This window comes from Tetrao urogallus, assembly GCF_951394365.1.
Source record: "Tetrao urogallus genome assembly, chromosome: 10".
NCBI classification, from domain to species: domain Eukaryota; kingdom Metazoa; phylum Chordata; class Aves; order Galliformes; family Phasianidae; genus Tetrao; species Tetrao urogallus.
In genome coordinates, this window is record NC_136823.1 from 19,071,248 (window position 1) to 19,090,480 (window position 19,233).

General features: G+C 49.0%; 1 protein-coding gene across 1 annotated transcript in view; it reads left to right on the top strand.

Annotated features, from left to right (window-relative positions):
- Positions 1–3,542: 3,542 nt before the first annotated feature.
- The window catches only part of GRM7 (glutamate metabotropic receptor 7), a gene marked incomplete at both ends in the record, with an annotated part of 200,363 nt that continues 184,672 nt past the window's right edge, over positions 3,543–19,233 (top strand). The window contains one exon of the mRNA XM_079540241.1: positions 3,543–4,103. Within this exon, the coding sequence (XP_079396367.1) occupies positions 3,543–4,103 (561 nt within the window). The remainder of the gene's footprint in view (positions 4,104–19,233) is intronic.

The window sequence follows — 19,233 nt, forward strand, 5'->3', positions numbered from 1 at the left end:
TAACCACTAGTTTAACCACTAAACAAATTCCATTGCTGAAAGGATTGGGATAGGATGTTTGTGAAGTCCTGTTTTATGTCTCCTTTTGGTTTCTTTGTGAAGCAAACCTTCCTGGTGGGAGGCAGAGGGCATCCCCAGAGGTGGGGCAGGGACAGCAGTGCTCCTGTGCTCTGCAGCGCCCTGCAGCCCTCCTCTCCCCTGCTGCTTTCAGGGACGGAAATGGAATAGCTTCATTCCTATCACGCCGGGCCTACAACCTGCTCCTATGTGAGCACAGTGCTCCAGCACTGAATTAGGGCATCTAAAGAAAGCATTCGCCGCTCTCTGGGAGCTCAGAGAGTGACTTTTGCTGGGAGTTTGATGTAGCGCAAGAATGACTAATTATGAGGTGAAATACTAAGCATAACATTGAAACGACTTTCCCACCAGTGGAAAAATAAAAATACGCTTCTATCAATATTCCCATTAAATATATACGTTGTCACTCTGCGGCTTTACCGTAATAACATTGCTTTCTGAGAGCCATTTCAGATTAGGATACAAGTTTAACGTGATTTAGTATGTTGTAACTCTAAATCCTCGCTGACAGCTTTAAGAGTGGGAAAGTTCAGCCTGGAGTGGACAGAACGTAATGTATGCTGAGGAACCAGGGGCTGAATCCTTGCGCAGGAGAACCGTTCTGGTGATGAGGAGAAATGCTTTTTAGATCCAGCAGGGCAGGGGCCGCCATGCAGCGCGGGTTCTGAAGCACAGCTATGTTGTGATATGTCATGACATGTGAGTGACGTGTTGAAGATGGTATTTAGCCGGCGTTGTCTCACCTCCAGGTTTTCAGTAATCCAAACCAAATGACAAGTTCCTTCAAAGTAAATCATGGCAGTCACAGATATGCAGGTGATTGGGTTATTGGCTTTAGTTTCATCTCTGCAAGCACCGGAACGAATGTAGGTAGAAAACTGCATGCAGTGGAAGGAGAACATGCACAATAAGGGGAGGTTACTGACTACTTTAACAAAGCAGGAAACAGAAAACTGGCAAAAGCAGGACTTTTTTCAGGCAGTGTCCAATCAAACGGTGGTATTTGTTACCACCAGGTGCCATTGAAACCAAGTGGAAAAGGGACTGGGTGTGTTTATGGATATCTAGAATATCCAGAGTAATGACTGACTAGATAAAATTTGGAATGCAATTAAAATAATTTTTCATGCTTCATGGTTTAAACCAATTCCTATATATGAGATTCAGGGTGAGATTTATGGTAGGAGCAGATTAAAGGCATCTGCATGCTGCAGAGCTCCTGTCTTTTCTTCTGCAGCATCTGCTGCTTCCAAGGCAAGATATTGGGCTAGGACAGATCCCAGGTCTACCTTGATCAAGTGTGTCATTTTCTTTGTTCCCACAGGGAATCTGCTGTGGAATACATAGACTAATTCTTTAGGTAAGCAGGGTGTGATGAAAAGAACCATGGAGTAGACGGCAGATGGGTTTTCTGCAATTCTGAGAGGATAAACATGTTGAATGTAATTGTGGATTTGCCCAAGGAAAAAAAAAATAAAAGGTTAAAAAGCAAGAAAGCTCTCAAATTGATGAGGCAGCTTCCTGCGAAACGAGGCACGGGTTTGCCAAAAAGAAAATAGAAAAGAAAAAAAAATAAAACTTAAAAAAACTTCTAAATTCATATAGTAGCATCCCACAGAACAATGTGATCTATTGGAAAAGATGGTTGATATTTAAATTCTTTCTGAAGCTTGAGCACTTAAGGTAAGCTTGAGTCGTGCTTGCAACCTCTCCTGTACAGCCACTAGAGTTGGATTTTTTAATGATAATAAATACAGCAAAGACTCTGGATGAGGAGCTTCAAGTGGCCAAGAGGTAAATAGGCACTGAAGAGCTTACTTACATTCAATCACACACATTGAGATGTGAAAGGGGCTGAGGCTGATGTTATCAAGGAATGGTTTGGGAGGAACTGCTGACACACTGAGCAGCAGCTGAGCCCGTGCACAGAGCTGAGATGCGTGTGGGCATTGCTGGCATTGGCTCTGGCTGGTGGGGCTGGAGGATGAGGGGTGTCTGACCCTGAGGGCCCCGTCCTTTGTGAGCTCTGCAGGGCAAGTGCTGATCTGTTGAGGCAGCGTGGCTGTGCTTTCCCTGTATGAGGAATAAAACTGATAAATACAGGCCGAGCGATGGCACGAGTAGATCACAATAGTGAAATTACTAAGAAATTGTCTCTAATGAGATTTTTCAGTCCATGGAAAAACTATATTTTGGTGCAAAGGCCCCAGAACAGTTTCTGGCTGAGAACTCCAGCTGCTTTTATTGGTGGTTATCTTTGTTACACCCTGGCCCTGCTGCAAAACCCCTGGACCTGCTATATCTGCCAGTTCTGCTGCTGTTCCCCACGCACCCTCCCTCACTGAGGAATATGTGAGTGAGGTGAAACTGAGGAGCAACTCCTTGGAAAACCTGGTTTCAGTAACTTCTGCCAAGTGGACACAGGGAAGAGGAAAAAGGCTGAAAATGGGAATGGAGGCAGGCCCACAGCTGTGGGGGGAACACATCAGGGCTGCAGCTGGAGCAGGCAGGATGGTGAACAGCAGTTCTGCTTAACCCAGTGTTTGTGCAGAAGGAATGAAAGACTGTTTTCAAAAATACGTGCTTGGCCTGGCAGGAACCAGACATCAGAACTGTATTTTGCATTACTCTCGAGTTGGGAAGGGACAGGATGTGGATTTGCTGCTCAGCACAGAACAGCAACAGGTCTCATCTCCTTGGCTATTACAGTTTGGGGCTGAATGGGACAAAACCAGATGTTCTAGCATCCTTGAAATCTTGGTGCACGGGACAAAATGGGTCTGGAGCTCTTAAAAAACAAAAGCATGAGATCAGCTGCATTACTTCTGTTTCGGGAATATGGGGTTACATCCAAACTCCTCCTTCTCCTCACTGGCTCCACCGGTATTAGCGGCAAGGAGGATGCGCTCCCATGGCAGAGCCGGGCTCTCCGCTTTGACGCCGAGGGCTGGCCGGAACGTCGCTCCGGTTGCCGCGGCCGGGCTGGCCGCGGCTCCTCGAAGAGCGGGGGCTCCGCTCGCCTCCCGCCCGCCCTGCCCCGGCTCCCGGACCCGGGGAGCGAGGCTGCTCCGGCTCCGCGCGCCCTCGGCTCTGCCCATTCGCCCCCGTTTCTGCCCATCCATCCCCAGCTCCGCACGTCCCCGGCGCTGCCCGTCCATCGCCGGCTCCGTCGGACCGCGCTCCTCCACCTGTAGCCCCGCGAGGCCGAACCGCCGGAGCTGCCGCGGCCGCACCGCCTCCACGCCCGGCCCCGGCTCGGCCGCATCCTGCGCAGCGGCGGCCCCGGGGCGGGGCGGCGGAGGGGGCGGGGGGCGGGGAGGCCCCGGCCACCATTTAAAGCGGCAGCGGCGCGGCGCGGCTCCCTTGTGCCGAGCTGCCGCGGAGCGCGGCGGAGGCAGCGGCGGGCGGGAGCGGCCAGAGCCCCGCATCCCGCCCCGAGCCCCGCGTCGCGCCCCGGCGGGCGGATGAAGGCGCAGGGGGGCGCGGGGCAGCGCCCGGGGACGACCGGCAGCACCATGCTCCGCCTGGGCAGGCTGCTGCGGCTCCTGACTCTGGTGAAGTTGCCCTGCTGCCTGCTGGAGTTCCTGCTCTCCGAGGCGGCCCTGGGGCAGGAGATGTACGCGCCGCACTCCATCCGGCTGGAGGGGGACATCACGCTGGGGGGGCTCTTCCCTGTCCACGCCAAAGGTCCCCCGGGCGTGCCCTGCGGGGACATTAAGAAAGAGAACGGCATCCACAGGCTGGAAGCGATGCTCTACGCCCTGGACCAGATCAACAGCGATCCGGAGCTGCTGCCCAATGTCACGCTGGGCGCTCGCATCCTGGACACCTGCTCCCGAGACACCTACGCGCTGGAGCAGTCGCTCACCTTCGTGCAGGCGCTCATCCAGAAGGACACCTCCGACGTGAGGTGCACCAACGGGGAGCCGCCCGTCTTCGTCAAGCCGGAGAAAGTAGTTGGAGTGATCGGGGCGTCGGGAAGTTCCGTGTCTATTATGGTGGCCAACATCCTCCGGCTCTTCCAGGTAGGGCTGCGCGGCGCCGGGTAGCGGAGGGCCGAACCGAACAAGCCGTGCCGAACCGAGCCGTGCAGAGCCGCGCGGCGGAGGCGAACTCTGCCGGCGCCCCTCAGGTGCTTCGTTCGCTTCCCCTCCGGAGCCTCTCGTTTCCCTCCCAGCCGCTCCCGCTATGCCAACATCCTCCCCCGTCTCCCTTCTCTACGGAGCGTGGCACTTTCTGGATTTATCGCCCCATTTGCAAGAAGCAATCCGTGAAGGGAAAGGAGGAGAGGAAAAAATAAAGGCGGTGATTGAGATGGGTTTGCGTTAGGGAGAAATATGGCTCGGCGGCGGGGTACGGCCGGGCCGGGGACCGGGGGGGGGGCTTCGTCCCCCACCCCCAGGGGATCCGCCGTTTCTGGGCGCTGCGCAGCGCGGGGACAGCGGCAGCACCGCCACCAGATGCATCGCGAGCGGCGGAGTTTCTCGCTTCCTATCCTCCGCCTTCGCACGCGGAAGGTGCTGGTGGGGTTATTTTTATTATTTTGTATGGTTTTTTTTTTTTTCTTTTTGCAGCGGGCGGAGATATCCCCCGCTTTTCCCGGTTGGAAACTTGTGGAGGTTTTCCCGACAGAGCCCATCTGGTGTCAGCAGCCACCGCCGCTTCGCGTCCCCATCCCCGGGGCCGGGGCAGCCGCCCGGCGCGGTGCGGAACCTGCCCGGTCGCTCTGGTCTCGGTGCTGTCCGTTCTTCCCAGAGAGCACGAAGGACGCGGTTCTTTTTTCCTCGCTCTCCTCCCCCGCCCGGCAGACTGCGGTGCGCTGAATCCCCGGCAATTTGCGCGGCCGTACCGGCGCTGGGATGCTGTCTCCGGAGGCTGCTGTTTGCGCGGCGCTCCTTTCGCTCCGCACTTCTCGCATTGCCGACAGCCCTCCTTGGGCTGCGGTCCCGCTTCCCCCGAACCGGGGCCGAAGTTGTGCCGGAGGATGGCTCAGCGGGCCGGCAGCTGTCGGTACCGAGCCGCAGCCACGGCGAATCCTGGGCGCTGAGATCCCGTTGGGAAGGGAAGCCCGGGCGCTCCGAGCCCTCCTGTAACACCACGGTACCTGCGAGATCTGTTGATGTTACATAAGGGAGTTTGCAGAAAATGAGGCATTTGAGCAGTTCCTGCACGTAGCGATATTTATATATCTCTAAACATTTTAACATATTGTGACTAAGCATCTGTTCCAAATTGCTCTTTATTCAAATCATCCAGAATGCAGGAACTGGTGCACGCTGAGAGATCACTCTGACTATGTATCTGCAGATTGGTTCTGCCTGCTTTAAGCACATTTTCTGTGTGCTAGAACTGCTAGAACTCTCATCCTTGTCATCCTTCAAAGCACAGTTCAGAGCACGTCCCAGCCAGGGAGAAATAATAAGAATTTTGAGGTAGGAGCAGGAGAGGACCTGTTAAGCGACAGAGTGCAGCTGTGTGGGGAGTGAGAAGCAACGAGGTACTGGAAAGATACACAGCAACAAACTTACTAACCTGCACGCTTGCTAAAATGCATTCGCTTCTGCTTCCCATGTAGCTCTCGTAGGTCCCTGCAGCATTTGCTGACCCTGTGGTGAGGGGGTGGGGGCTCCCAGACATTTGGTTTTGTGCATAGGCTGCCTTTTCCCCAGCGTCTCCTTCCATCTGTGGAGGCTTCTGCAAAGAGACATTACTGGTGGTTGCATTTCTCTGACAGTGTTTTGGAAGAGAACCGAAGTACTCACGCTGTACCTCAATGTGTGGGGAAAGAAATGGGTATAACCCACGCAGAGCACAGCGGGGTTTCCTCAGGCAGCTACTGATGCTTATGGGCTTTCTCTGCAGGAGGGGTAGGGCTTGGGCCATTCCTTTTGCTCTCTGCATATGGAATTGCAGCAGCCATGCGTGCAGCTCACCCGTCTGTCCCTGATACAGCACAGAGCTCTGGGAGCATCTCTAGCCAATGCCAACAGGTGCAGCAGCAGGGAAAGCTATAGTGAGGTCCTCTGACTTGAATTCATCTGTGCCATTACTGTTAGAAGCTTTGTGGAAGCTTTTGTTTGGTAAAAAAGAAGAAAAAAAAAACAAACATGCAAAGATATGCCGGTTTATTCTGTGTGATCAAAGGACAAGTCCTGCTTGCATCTCTTGGAGCTGAGTGGCACTTGCAGCGGGAGCAGCTGGGGTGGGCTGGGGCAGGGCTCTGCCTGGAGCCTGGGGAAGGGCTGAGCCCCATGAGGGATGCTGCTCCCCGGCTGTGGCTGTGTGATGGAGCGGGTCGCTGCTCTGTGGGGCACAGGGGATGTGCAGGTCGTTCTGTGACAGGTGCAGGTGCTGCCAGGGAGGGCAGTGTGCTTCCAAAGGCCAAGTGCACGAGGATTTCTCTTCCACAATTACAGCTGATGAGAGATGCAACCGTGCACAGGATTTAAAGGAAGGAAGATGTCTATCAGCCGGAATTCGAGGTCTGGTTTTGCTGTCGGTTTTGTGCGGACCTCAAGCAAGATGCTTTAGTTTAGATGTTTGGGAGCATCCCACCAGCAGCCCTGATCCTGCTGGGAGCATCCCGTGCCGCTCTGAAGGCAGCAGCCTGGGCCTGACCGTGACTCGCTGTGAAAGGGATGGAGATGGGGGTGCCTCCAGCTGAATGCTTTGCTTTTAGCACCTCGTTGTTATTTCATTTCCTCCTCTCAGAAGTGGGGTGGGGAGACCGCGACGTTCCCATCCAGCCCCGGGCAGCGTTGCTGGGCGCTGCAGCTGTGGGCTGGAACCGTCACGGTCCTCACGCTGCCTTGCTGAAGGCTGTGGGCTTCTGTGCAAGAAGTTGCATTTCCTTTGCTGCGTGGAAGGTGATGCCTCGTCATAGATTTTTCTAGGACGCTGCAGAATGTCGTTTGGGAATGTTTGTTAAGCTGCAAATTTGGGGAAGAGGGCTGCGTCATCTCTGCCAGGGTGCAGCATGGATGCAACAGGAGGAGCGATGCGTGCAGCAGAGCATGGAGATAAAGGCATAAATACTGAAGTGTGTCAAGTAGGGTGACTTCTTCACATTACAATTCTGTGAGAGCATGAGATAAGCAGTGTGCAGATTGTAAATTAAATATCTGCTCTAAAAATAAGACAAACAATTTGGGAAGCTCTTTCTAAACGCACCGGAGATTTCAAGGCGATGCGTTTTTTAGGCTGCTGGTTTCACATTGTAAAAGAATAAATTGTTACTTTACAGTGTCATAGGTTTCCCTGTGAATTCAACTCCATGAAATTCAGTAACTATGCTGAAACAATGCCAGATGTATCATATCTTCTATGAGTTAAACCATGAAGTGTGGAGAGAATCAGCACACCGATTTCTTTTCTTTTTTATACTGGAAAACTCATCTTTGGATGCCCTTAGAACTGCAGACTTCTCATTACGGGCTTTAATAATGAACTAATTACTGCTCCAGGTTTCTGTCCTCAGTGGATGTAGTTTTAAATAGTCAATCAGCAGCTGTTCTTCATCTGAATGCCTTTTGCTTTACATCAGTGATGGTTCCTGTGGCCCATAAGACACATTACTGTGCCCCTTCAGGAAACAGTTTAGAAAACAGAGTGGGATGAAGGTGTACGACTAGATTGAGAGTGTAAATTGAAACTCCTTTATATCCCCTGGGTGCTTTTACTGTATTTCCTTCTGCGGGTGCCTCAGTACTAAGTGAGAAGGATGAAAGTTGCAGTGCCTGCTTTCTGCTGCAGACACAGGAGAAATGAGATTATTTAGAAAGGAATACAGTTTACAAGCGCGGCTCTGAGCTGGGCACTTCTTTCCCTAGAAGGGGGTTGTGCCTTTCCCAGTGAAACCCAAGGGTGGATCCTGCTGGGGCACTGGGGCTGCCTGTGTGGCTGGGCTGCAGCTGGATCACAGCTGGCCTCAGGGACTCGCGTGTGGCATTTCAGTGGCCACCAGGTCCTGCTCTGGTGGGCCAGCATTGCCAAGGGAGGATTGTGAGAGCCATGTGAGAATTGCTTGGGAGTGTGTGTTTGTGTCATTTCCAGATGATTTTAATCCGATCAGCTTCTACAGTCTCCTTCACTCCACAAGAAGAGTTTTCTTGCTCTCCCCATCGCTTGGTTCAAGCTTCCCACTTGCATCACGTGTGCCCAGATGTTGGTGTCTGCGTAGGACCTGGGTACAACCCCAAAGGCCCCAGCAGAGCCCCTCCTGCTGGGCTAAAGGAGCTCATTCCTGGGGCAGGGCTAATTTCCTGCACTGTACCCCGTGGGGCTCCTGGGTTCTCACTGGGAGGAACTCAGCATGCCGTAGCGTTGTTTTTCTCTAGTGCTAATGATAGGCCTTGAACTCATTGCCAATTCATTGCTGTTTCTCCTAACTTTCAGTAAGATGCTGCTGGTTTTAGTGAATGGAGCAATGATGCAATTTTTAAAAGATTGAGGAGAACTATTTTTTGTGGTTACTTTCAGTGAATTTCAAGGAAAGCTGAAAATAGGAGAGGGTAAACTTTCAAAAAAAATTAAAAGGCTTCTGTGTTTCTTGGCAAGCTCTAATTTCCTTCAATCTCTAAATATTGGTGCTTGTTGCTACTGATGCACCTAATGCCTGCCAGCAAGCTGGTCCATGCAGTTTTATTGTTACCTAAATAATTGGCTACGTTTAACAGATGTGAAGTCTTATTTGCTCTGTGTAATTCAAAAGTGCTGGAAAATCTATGTGTCAAGAACAACTTTTCTTCCATGTGGAGTTTCTAGTGGTATGTTGGAGGCATCATGAATGTATTACGCTGTATTCTGTAGGTAAAAATCATATTCCTGACAAGGCAAAGTTAAGCATTAGCAATAATCTCAGCTCTTAATCCCGCTTCAGGTGCTGCTTCATAGGATTCTGGTAGAAGGGAATGCATGGAGGCAGCTGGAAGCAGAGTGGTGCTGCCAGGGGATGGACGCTTCTCCATGCTGAGAGGTGTAAGGATGAGTTTGCTCATGTGAGCAAAGGGTCAGCAGGCAGCTGGGCTGCTGCAGGGGCAGCCTGGTCGGTGAGGGTTGGTAAGGTTGCAATGCATGCAGCAAGTGCCTTTGTGTGATTCCCTGTTCGCTCTTTGAAATGAAAGAAGGTGACCTCTTTGGAATGAGAAATGGAGGGATCGTTTCAAGGCATTATTTTCTTATGAAAGAAATATTGATCTGGTTTCGAGTCTCATAATCCTAATACTGTAAAACTATGTGTACTCTATTCTACATTTTATTTTATTAAATGAGTTTTGCTTGGAGGCGTTAAAACCACCTCATGCAATATTCTGCATCATAATGTCAGATGTTGTTACTTCTATTTATAGCGATACGCAAATTAATCTCAATGAGTGACAATGATGACTGTCCCAGACATAGGACTATGGTGAATTTTATCATAATATTGGAAGATATGAAGCATGTAATTAAAGCTGTTTGAGAGCGTGGTATCCAATATAGTCGGGTCATTAGCGTGGTGGAATGGGCATCCAGGCAGAGAGAATTCTGAAGAAAAACAAGTATTTCTCAAAGCCTTCCACGCTACTGATGATTCACGAGGTCCTGAAAACCCTTCAGCTAAGGGCAATAGAACTATTATGATTAATTGCCAGTAGGAGGGGCAGTCAAGCATGACCACATTAAAACATGGCAGCCCCGGCCCCTGGCAGTGGTCATTCATGCACAGACACCACGCAGGCTCTTTCATGGACTGAAGCTTGCTGGAGGAGCTCTCCTACCTGCACAGCTCGAGTTTCTACCAGATGGCTGTACTGCTCTGAGAAGAGCAGATGACACCAATGGACATCGGGCACAGTCTGAATACTTTTCTCTTGCTGTGCCCCCATGTCTCGGGGCTGTCACGTGAATGCCTCTCTTACGGCACGGCCAGGGCTCAGACAAAGTGTGCACCCAGGCTGGGTGCAGGGTGCTGCAGTGGGGTGAGGGTGACGGTCACCTTCACCTGGGTCTGTCCCTTTCTGAGGGTCGGACACGTCCACTCACACCACCTGCCTGCTGCTGTTACAGCTCCAGCAGCTCTGCCTGGTGTCCCTGTAATGCCGTTTAGTTCCTATTGAGATAAGTGATGCTTTTGCTGTGTCATTTGAGATGTTCGGGGAGGCATTAGCATGCTGTACGGATGTGTGCGTTGAGAAGCTGATATCCTTGTATTCTTTGCTGACATGGAAATGCAAGCCAGGACCGCACTTCGGAGTGTTTTTAAATGAACTTGGGGAGCGTGCCAAAGGCCTGTGAGGTGCCTCTCATTAGAGATCACCATCCTCTGCCTGAGAGCATGGCAGGCACTCAGAGTGCCTGGCCTCGATCTGGATAGAAAAGCAGGCCTGGGAGACCTTCATTTGGGGGCCTTGAGCTGCATGGCACGGATACAACCTCACATGTAGGGCATGTCAGACAGCACTGGATTTGGTAAAAATCTGACCCACTGGGGGAGGAAGGCTACAGCAGTGTTGGGAGTTGTAGGATTTCTGTTCATTTTGGTGGTTCTCTGTTAACCTGTATGAACCTGTTTGTTTATGTAGGTGTTATATAAATATAGAATCATAGAATGGCTTGGGTTGGAAGGGACACCAAGGATCAAAAAGTTCCAACCCCCCTGCCACAGGCAGGGCCACCAACCTCCAGATCTGGTACTAGACCACATACCTATGTGTATATGTCATCTTGTAAACACACATATTATATACCTATATTCTCTATTTATTGCTTTTTAGACATTTTGTAGGTACCAGTGAGCCATCTGTCAGAGCACTGCTTAGGGATGGAGCTGGGTGGAACAGTGAGTCCCAGTGCCAGGCTGTGTTGGGGCAGGTTGGATGGAGCGTGCCTGTGCTTCCATTCCTGCTGCTGCGGGTGCATTGCTGAGCTGCTCAGCTCTTGGCTGTGCCCATCTCACACTGTTACAGTGCCAGGGCTTAGATGAATCATGGGTGTGGGGTTTGTAGAGGAAGGGTGTGCTCTGGTAACACAGAACCACCTCAAAGGCATTGAGCAGCACAGGCAGCAGGTTGCACTCAGTTTTCTGCCCAGCCTGGAGGTGACAGGAGATGAGCATAACCCATGATAGGCATGGGAAGTTCCAAGGTCAGCAAGAAGCTGGGGCAGGAGGAGATGCCCTGCGGGGAGGCTGCTGGCTGGGGGCAGTCTGAAGCCTGAATCCTGAGGTCTGGCCCAGCCTTGCTGAAGCTGCCTAACTGTTTTCAGTTCAAAAGCAAGATAGCCTGGACTTGGCTTTGGTGTGGTCCCTTTGCTCCACTCCGTGCTGCTGATATGCCCTTAGATCTTGCTTTCACTGTTTTACAACTGTTTTTGCCTTTTCGCTTGTGGGTATAACAACTGCTGACAAAGCCAAAGCCTTAAGCTGCAGATCTGCACTGAAAAATGACTGTGATCCAGGTTCTCCTTGCGTGGCTCGATACAACCCCTACCTCTGCTTCCTTTGTCAGATTGCACACCTGTATTGCTGTAGGCACGAGGAATGTGACTGTGGTATCACAGAGACTTTCCGGGGCTAGATGGAAAAGTCATCTTGCTGTTCATAAACTAAATTTCAGATGGAGAAGATACGGGTAAAAGTGACTATACATCCCCATATGCGATATTTATAGCGGCCATTTATTACTATCATACACAACAGACCTAATCCTAACCTTTCTTAGAAGAGTGCCAATAAATAAATGGGACTATAAATCTGAAGATTGCTTCTCTTAGCACATGCTTCTCTTAGTACAGTTTTCCAGCATTTTCTCTGGAGAGTCCATCCAGCACTGGCGGATGTCAGTGGGATGGCAGCTGGATGAAAGCCCATCTAATTCCTTGGGGCATCTTCAAGCTTCTCTTTGCCCTGGTTCCAGAAGGCCTCCTAAAACAAGAATAATCAGAGACCAACCTATAATATCAAAGCCAGTGACTAAGAAACAGGTGTTTTTGTCCTAAATAGGTGGCTTTTATCTTCTGTGCTGGAAATTTCCTTGGTTTTGTCTTGACTGCACTCTCACAGCAGGCGATGAGGCTTAAGTGCAACATAAGATGCAGTCGGTATCCTTCTGAAGCAAGATTTCTGCTTTTCTTCTTTGTTGGAAGTTAGGTACCAAAAACTAGACTTTGTGAGTTCTTTGGTGAGAGATTTCTCCTTGAGCTTAACAGTCAGCTGGGACCTGGGAAATGCCTCTGTCTGATTCAGGCTCATCTAAAGCCTAAACCACTGATGGTCCAGATGAGTGCTGGAGGCTGTTCTCACTTCTGTGTCATTTCAGTGGTGCTTTTCCAGTTTCTAAACAAGAACAACAAACAACAACCAAACAAAAACTCTGCAAGGCATTTGCTTCCTCAACAGCCTTTGTGGAAAGAACTGACAAATTTGCAGAGGAAGAAAATAGGAAATTGAGAATTTATTATTCTGGCACTCCAAGTTCTGGAGAGGAATCTCAGGAAACCTTTGTGCCTGTATTATCTGAGAGGGAAGTGCTTGGGTTCATGCCTTGCCAGCTTGTTTTCTCTGCTGCCATTTTAGCAGTCGTGTAGAGCAGTATTCTGCAAGCTCTTATGCAGAAGGCTTTCTAATAAATTTATTATTTCATAAATATTTTAATAACAGTAATTATGCATTCATCAGAACGGAGATTTGTTTCAATGTTATTAAATTCAGCCTCATAATTATATGCATGGTATTTTTACACGCAGCACAATCGGAGTGCAATTCCTTTGTAGATGTATTGCAGTGCCTGGCGACTGGCAGAGTTCATATCTTTGCAGAATTTTCATCCATAGCCCTTGGCTTGTTCAGTATACCAGAACCAACAGGACAACAGCAGGTTCTCTTCCATGAAAAAAGAGTTTGTCTTAAGCGCTGCGGCGGGTTTCTATTTCCAGCGACAACAGCAAATGACCTCGTTAAAAGAAGATCACAGATAAAATGCAAATTGAGATACAGAGGCACCAGTTGGTGCAGGGTGGTCGGGGCTGTGGCAGAAGAGGGCCAGCTGCAGGGGCTGTGTGCTGGCGGGGCTGCTCAGCCTGCCTGCTTTGCTTGATATTTATTCCCTTTGGGAATGGGTACGTTCCCCAGGCCTGTGATCGTTGGGACATCAGATTTCCTTACACAGTTGTTTCTCTTGGGAAATCCATAGTGGAGGGGTGAGCAAGATGGGTTAACACAAGGACTGGCTCAATGGGTGGCTGAATGCTCATCAGCTCTCTTGGTGCCTTGAATGTAACAGCAGGGTGTAAGAACGTGGATGGCGTGACATGGCCATCGGCTCTAGTGGTGCTGGTGCTCTGCAGCAATAGAGAAAAGACAGAATGCCCAATCATTTCCCATGCTGACCCCACTGAGATGGAGTCCCGTCAGGAAGGGATCCAAATCCCGTTCAGTAACATGTGGTAGGAATAAGTCAAAAACTAAAGGGAAACTGTCAACTCAGATTTGGCTGGAAGTCATAATCTTCATATAAATAAAATCCAGAACCGATAGAGATGTTTTTGTAATTTCTAAACAAGGTAATTTTGCTGCAGAATTTGAGTGCACAGAAGTGATATTGACAGTAAAAATTAATTAAATGACTTCTCGCAGTTTTTCTGTCTGAAAACAGTACAGAGAATGTCAGAGCATTAGCGACATGCAGGGAATTGTCTTTGTACTGTGCCTGTGCCTTTGATATAGGGAATCTTTTCCAGATCAGGAAGGTATGCTCCTGTGCTTCGATTCCCCAGCAGCTCCAGCAAACTGGGAGCTCTGCACCTGTTCCAGTACTTGCAAACACTTCCTTTAGTACGGTGTTGGTGTCACAGCTATAGAGATTTGTGTACTGAACACGCCGTTCTTCAGGCTAACACGAAAAATTAATTTTCAGTCTGCCTCCACAACCATGATGGCATCTCAGTCCTGGAGGACTCACGCCTGGTTCTCACTTTACTCCCAAAGAGAAGTAGGTGGGGATGGAGAGGCGGCCCCAAGTGCTCCGCTCCTTCTGCACCCAGGGCTGCCCTGGCTGAGAGGGGGCTGTGGGGCTGGAGGGGGCTGGAGGCTGCTGCAAGGTCCCTTCCATCCTCAGGGATGCTTTTGGTGAGATGGTAAGCTGGAGGGCCTGAAGTCCATGAAGCAGTGAAAGGAATCTTTACAGTTTTTCTCGCTGTCGGTAAATGCATTTTGTTGGAGAATCAAGTTGTTATTATAAAAAAGGCCTCCAAGTCTTATGCTTATTTTCTCAGAAAGAATCTTCTTATATTTCAGAAGAAAATAAATACCTCTACACACAAAAGCGCCGAGGAGTGGGGCCGATAACCCTTCTGTAACGTCCTGCTTGAGACGAGCAAAGCACCCACTGCTCTTTAAGAAATCCATCTGTTAGGGAGATGATAATCACCTGCTAAAACGTGCATTCCATTGCAGTGCTTATGATAAGAGCATGTACTGAAATGAAGCCTGCAGTTGTCTCCGAGCTGCGCGGTGCTGTAACGCTGTGCTTGGTTGTGTGCAGCGCCTGCCCTGATGGTTGCCCTCAACTGCTGACCCCCAGCCGGGCAGAGGGAAAGCCCCAGCACAGCTGGCATCAGCTGGGAAGCTCTCCTGGTGGCAGCACACACATCAGGCAGCAAGGAAATGCTGCAGCAGCCAGCCAGCCGCGTTCTGTCAGCTATGCAAGCAAGTCCTGTGAGTTTCTCAAACGTATCAGCTGTTCTGTGGGGGCAAACCAGCTCTTTTGTGGTACCTCGATGCAGTGCATTATTGCATACATCTTGAGGTGATGTTTTAGTTATGCACACTGCTTTGTTTTTTCCTTTCGCCAGTTTTTTTTTTTTAACTGCTATTTTTTAATGTCTTTTTATTTAGTGATAAATGTGTGTTTCTACCTCTTCCCTCCCTCCACTGTTCCTTTCTCAGCTCCTAAGCAGTCTGGGAAATTGCTCTGACAGCTGATCTTAATCTCCAGAGTGAATTTGAGATAAGATGGTGTTGGGTTTAGAAAAGGAAGTTTTTTCTTATGCCATTATACAGGTATGGTTGAGCTAGCAAAATGAGCAAAGAGTGCTCTTTGTCTTTCCCACTGTTTTTGTGGAGAGTGTTAAGTCTTGTCACTTAGATTATAATGAATATGGCACAGATTAAAAATAACAAAAAATAATGAGGTTTAGTTTAAACACACAGCTAGGAGAAAATATCTTTCTCAATTGAATTGTGTTTGTGCTCTCTGTGAATCTTTTTTGCCATATTTTCTTGACATAGTTTTTTGAATGTGTCCCCTGAAGATGAATCAAGACCATCAGATATTTAATGAAATCAATTACTGGGGAGGTGTGCCGAGCCCTCCAGGGTGGCTTGTGGTGCTGTGAGGCATGTGAGGTGCTATGGGGGCTGGGATGGAGGGACTGCACTACGTGTAGGGGCAGTCTGACACTTTCTCCAGTCTGTGTTTGCAGGGTCAGTTCCTCAGTTTGTTTTGGGATGCTGTGCCCTCCTGTCCCAGGGGTGTTTTCTCCCAGCCCATGATGTTCCCCTGGGACACGGGGACAGGAGGTGACACAGGACCTCTGCTCAGAGCCCACAGACGGCTGAGTGCAGCCCTCAGGGAGGTGTCTGTGCTCAGCGGGATGCTTATCGCAGGGAAGGGACGCGTTCAGACCAAATGGCAGCCTGACACTGCACAGGGCAAAATACTCATCTAAGATAAAGCAATTTTAAAAATAGAAGCCAGGGAGAAAATGGACTTGAAGGTACATAGCACTCAGATGGAATTGGTCCTAATGGCCCTGAGCTGTGCTCAGATGGAGGTTGCGAGTAAGGCCAGGGCAGAAACCTGAAGGAGGGAGAAGAGCTGCTGCTCAGACATGACTCCCTGTGTCCAATTTATTTTTATTTTAATTTAGGCAGAGAACTGCCCCGGGCTTCAGCTTTTCCTTGTTCAGTTTAGGACTTGCTGCTGCTCCAGGAGGCAATGGGGGAAAGGAGTGTGGGGCTTGGCTGCTCTGCAGGGCTCCGTTATTTGCTGGGAAATCACATCATGTGAAGTCTGCTGGGCCGAGATAACATCTGGTTTCAGGAGGTAGTACACGACCTGGCTTCTGCATCTGGCAGATGAGCTTGCTTGGTGTCAGCCCAGGAAAGATGGAGATGTGATTTGATCTCCTCCCGCGTGCCACCCTGCCTACAGACCTGCTGCCCCTCCGAGAGACCTGCAGCCCCCAGCCCCGTGTGTCCTCCCACTCAGCACAGGGAAGCTCTTGCTGAGGTTATTGTCAGAACAGCAAGGAAACTGAAGGCTTTAAAAAAAAATAGTTTGCTCATTCTGCCCTCCCCCCCAGTGCTCACATAAATGAAGTGCAATGTTTGCAGTCGCTGTCATTGATTTAGCAGCCAGCAAAGCAGAATAGGTGCTGGACCCATTGGCAGATGCAAGCCATGTGAAATTCTTCACCTTCTTTGTAAAGGAACGCTGCTCATATTCGTGTGAGGCAGCAGTGATCTAAGAAAAATATTTGGAAGACGTTATTTGTTTATTTTTGACCTGTAGAACAGACATCGCCATAGAAGTCAGGGGGCAGCTTACAACAGGTTGTGAGCTGTGCATAAAACCCTTCAGCGTGAGTCTGAAATCTGCATGCTGAGGAAGCTGTCCCACGAGGTTTTGACTTCTCCTGGGGCTCCTGACAGCCAGCATCATACTGCAAGTATAGACATTATCATAATGAAAGCACGTAAACAGCACCATCTCTTCATCTGGAGGGAACCTGTCAGCAGAACTTGCCATTACCTCAGGATTCTGCTCATGTCCTTCCAGAGGCGAACACAAAATCTGTTCATAAAAACCAACTCAGCATTTTCCTCCCCAGCTTTGGAGAGGAAGGAGCCTGCTGATGATCTGACAAAATGAAGCATCTTCTCACTGAAGGAAGTCCTGCTCACTTTGAACACAGATGTGTTTCTCGCTGCCAGGATGGCTAATTTATAAGCATCTCCTTGCTTGGGAATCCCAGGTGATCTGGAGAATAATGGGAACAGATCTATGTGTGCTGGGAGTCCAGCATTAAGGGCAGTGCTGCTTCTGGCAATAGCTTTTGGTACTGATGGGGCGGATCCTAAGGGGAAGAAAATATAGGCTAGCATTTTGTTTCAGCCTTACCTCTCTGTTAAAATGAAACTCTCAGATTAATTAGTTGCTTTTGTATCTCCAAATGAGTTTTTAAACTCACACTTTGTTGACAAGAACATGCTTCTGGGGAGTTGTGATTCCAGCTTTGCTGGCAAAGTGTCTGACCAGGGGCACCTGAGAGGTCCTGAGGGATAGGAGCAGTGCACCGGACGCAGCAGGCTGGCTAGGTAGAAGGAGAAATGATGTGGTTGCAGGTAGAAGAAGAAATGATGTGGTTGCACTCTTGCACTCTGGAGATGGGCATTTTTTGTGTTTTTTAAAAAAAAAAATATATATATATATAAGCTTCCTACTCAGTCAGCAAAGACTCCAGATTGAAACAAAACTTGCAGACATCAGCCTTCCCGAGAGGCTCAAAAACTGCGTGGAGCTTTGCCCAGTAGTTTTAATGAAAGCTGAGGTTGTGGCAGGAGCTCATGGCTACCATGAGTATAAAGCAATGCAGATGTGATGGCGGCTGCAGGAGGATTTCAGCGCTGTGAGATGTGCGGGATATTTCTCAAGGCTTTTTCCAGTAGAGCAAAGAGCCTAAAAGAGCCTAAGCTTGAAACAAACAGGTGTTTGTAAGCAGTTGTTCAATATCGATTCGGGTGCTAGTGGAGCTCTGCCAAGCAAAGGTAGGCATGTTAAAATACAGAGGTCTTGTTCTCTCCAATTTAGAAGTGCTCACTACTGCCAAACAGTGTTGAAATGTGATTTGAATCACGCATGGTAAGAAGTGAGAATCACGGGGTGCATTGACTGGAACTCATCATTCACACATCTCGTGTCAGTGCCCCGTGGCACAGCCGTGTCACCTGCTGCCAGGGTGCTTGTGCACTTCTTCACTGTCTCATTTGTCCCCAGTGGATTCATCTGGCCCTTCTGATGGTTCTGTTGGCATCCCACATGCTTGAGCCTCTCTGAATAGCTGACATCCTCTTGGTGCATTAAATCCCCTCTGGCATTGTAATGAAAAGGTATTGATGAAAAAAGTTGGAAGATTTAGAATTGAATCGAGGCAGAGTGGAACCAACCTTAATTAATGCGTGTTACTGTTTCTTCTGTGACAGTTTATCTGCTCTTAATTAACGTTGTTGGAACTACAGTATAGATGTGTGATTATAGACCTACTTAAAAAAGCAGCGAGATGGTGAATAGCTGTCATGATCCCACAAAGGTATGAGAAAAAAGGCACTTACCAATATTGCCGTGTCCTCAGCACCACGGGATCCAAATGAGATGACTGCTGGCTGCAGCTGACCTATCTGTCTCTGCATTAAATGGAAATTGAACTGAGCAGCCTAGTGAATCTTTTTCAATTTTGCCAGTTTTTATTGACTCCTGTAATTGTCCTAATGAGACACTGAATTTAAGTTGTCTCGCCTCTCCCATCCCACCCACTATTTTTTCTGTAGCTTTTCTCAAAGTCTGTTTTGTCCATGGACCATTCACGTTTGCAGTTCTTTACATTAACAGTTTTCAAACGTCAGTTCTTCGGTGTCTTTTTTTTTTTTTAATGTTCTCTAGGGAATGATGCTTCAAACAGGGAAATTGTATGTTTCATTATCAAAAAGGTTTCGGGCTTTATCAGAGTCTTTTTGTTACAGTTGTCATGGAGGTTTTTATTATTATTGTTAAATTGAATAATGGGGAGGAACCTGTTCTTAAGTCTTTGAACAAGAACTAAAATTTAAATGGAGATAAATCTACTCCGTTTGTGAAAGCGGCTTTCTGAGGTTAACTGCATTTAGTTTCCATCACTGGAAGCGCACAAAAGCATTAGTTTATATCAATCAGATATCAAGGCTTTTTGCAACGGTGATAAGGGAGGATCGAACCCAACTGCAGCCAGTGCTGGAGTACCTGGTAGGCGTCGAGCAGCACTGCTATCTCTCGTTAACCAGCCGCCGTCCTCTCTTAAGCTCTGCGAGGCTGCTGGCAGGGGTGATGTCTTTCATTAGAGACGTGGGGAGAGAAGCTTCAA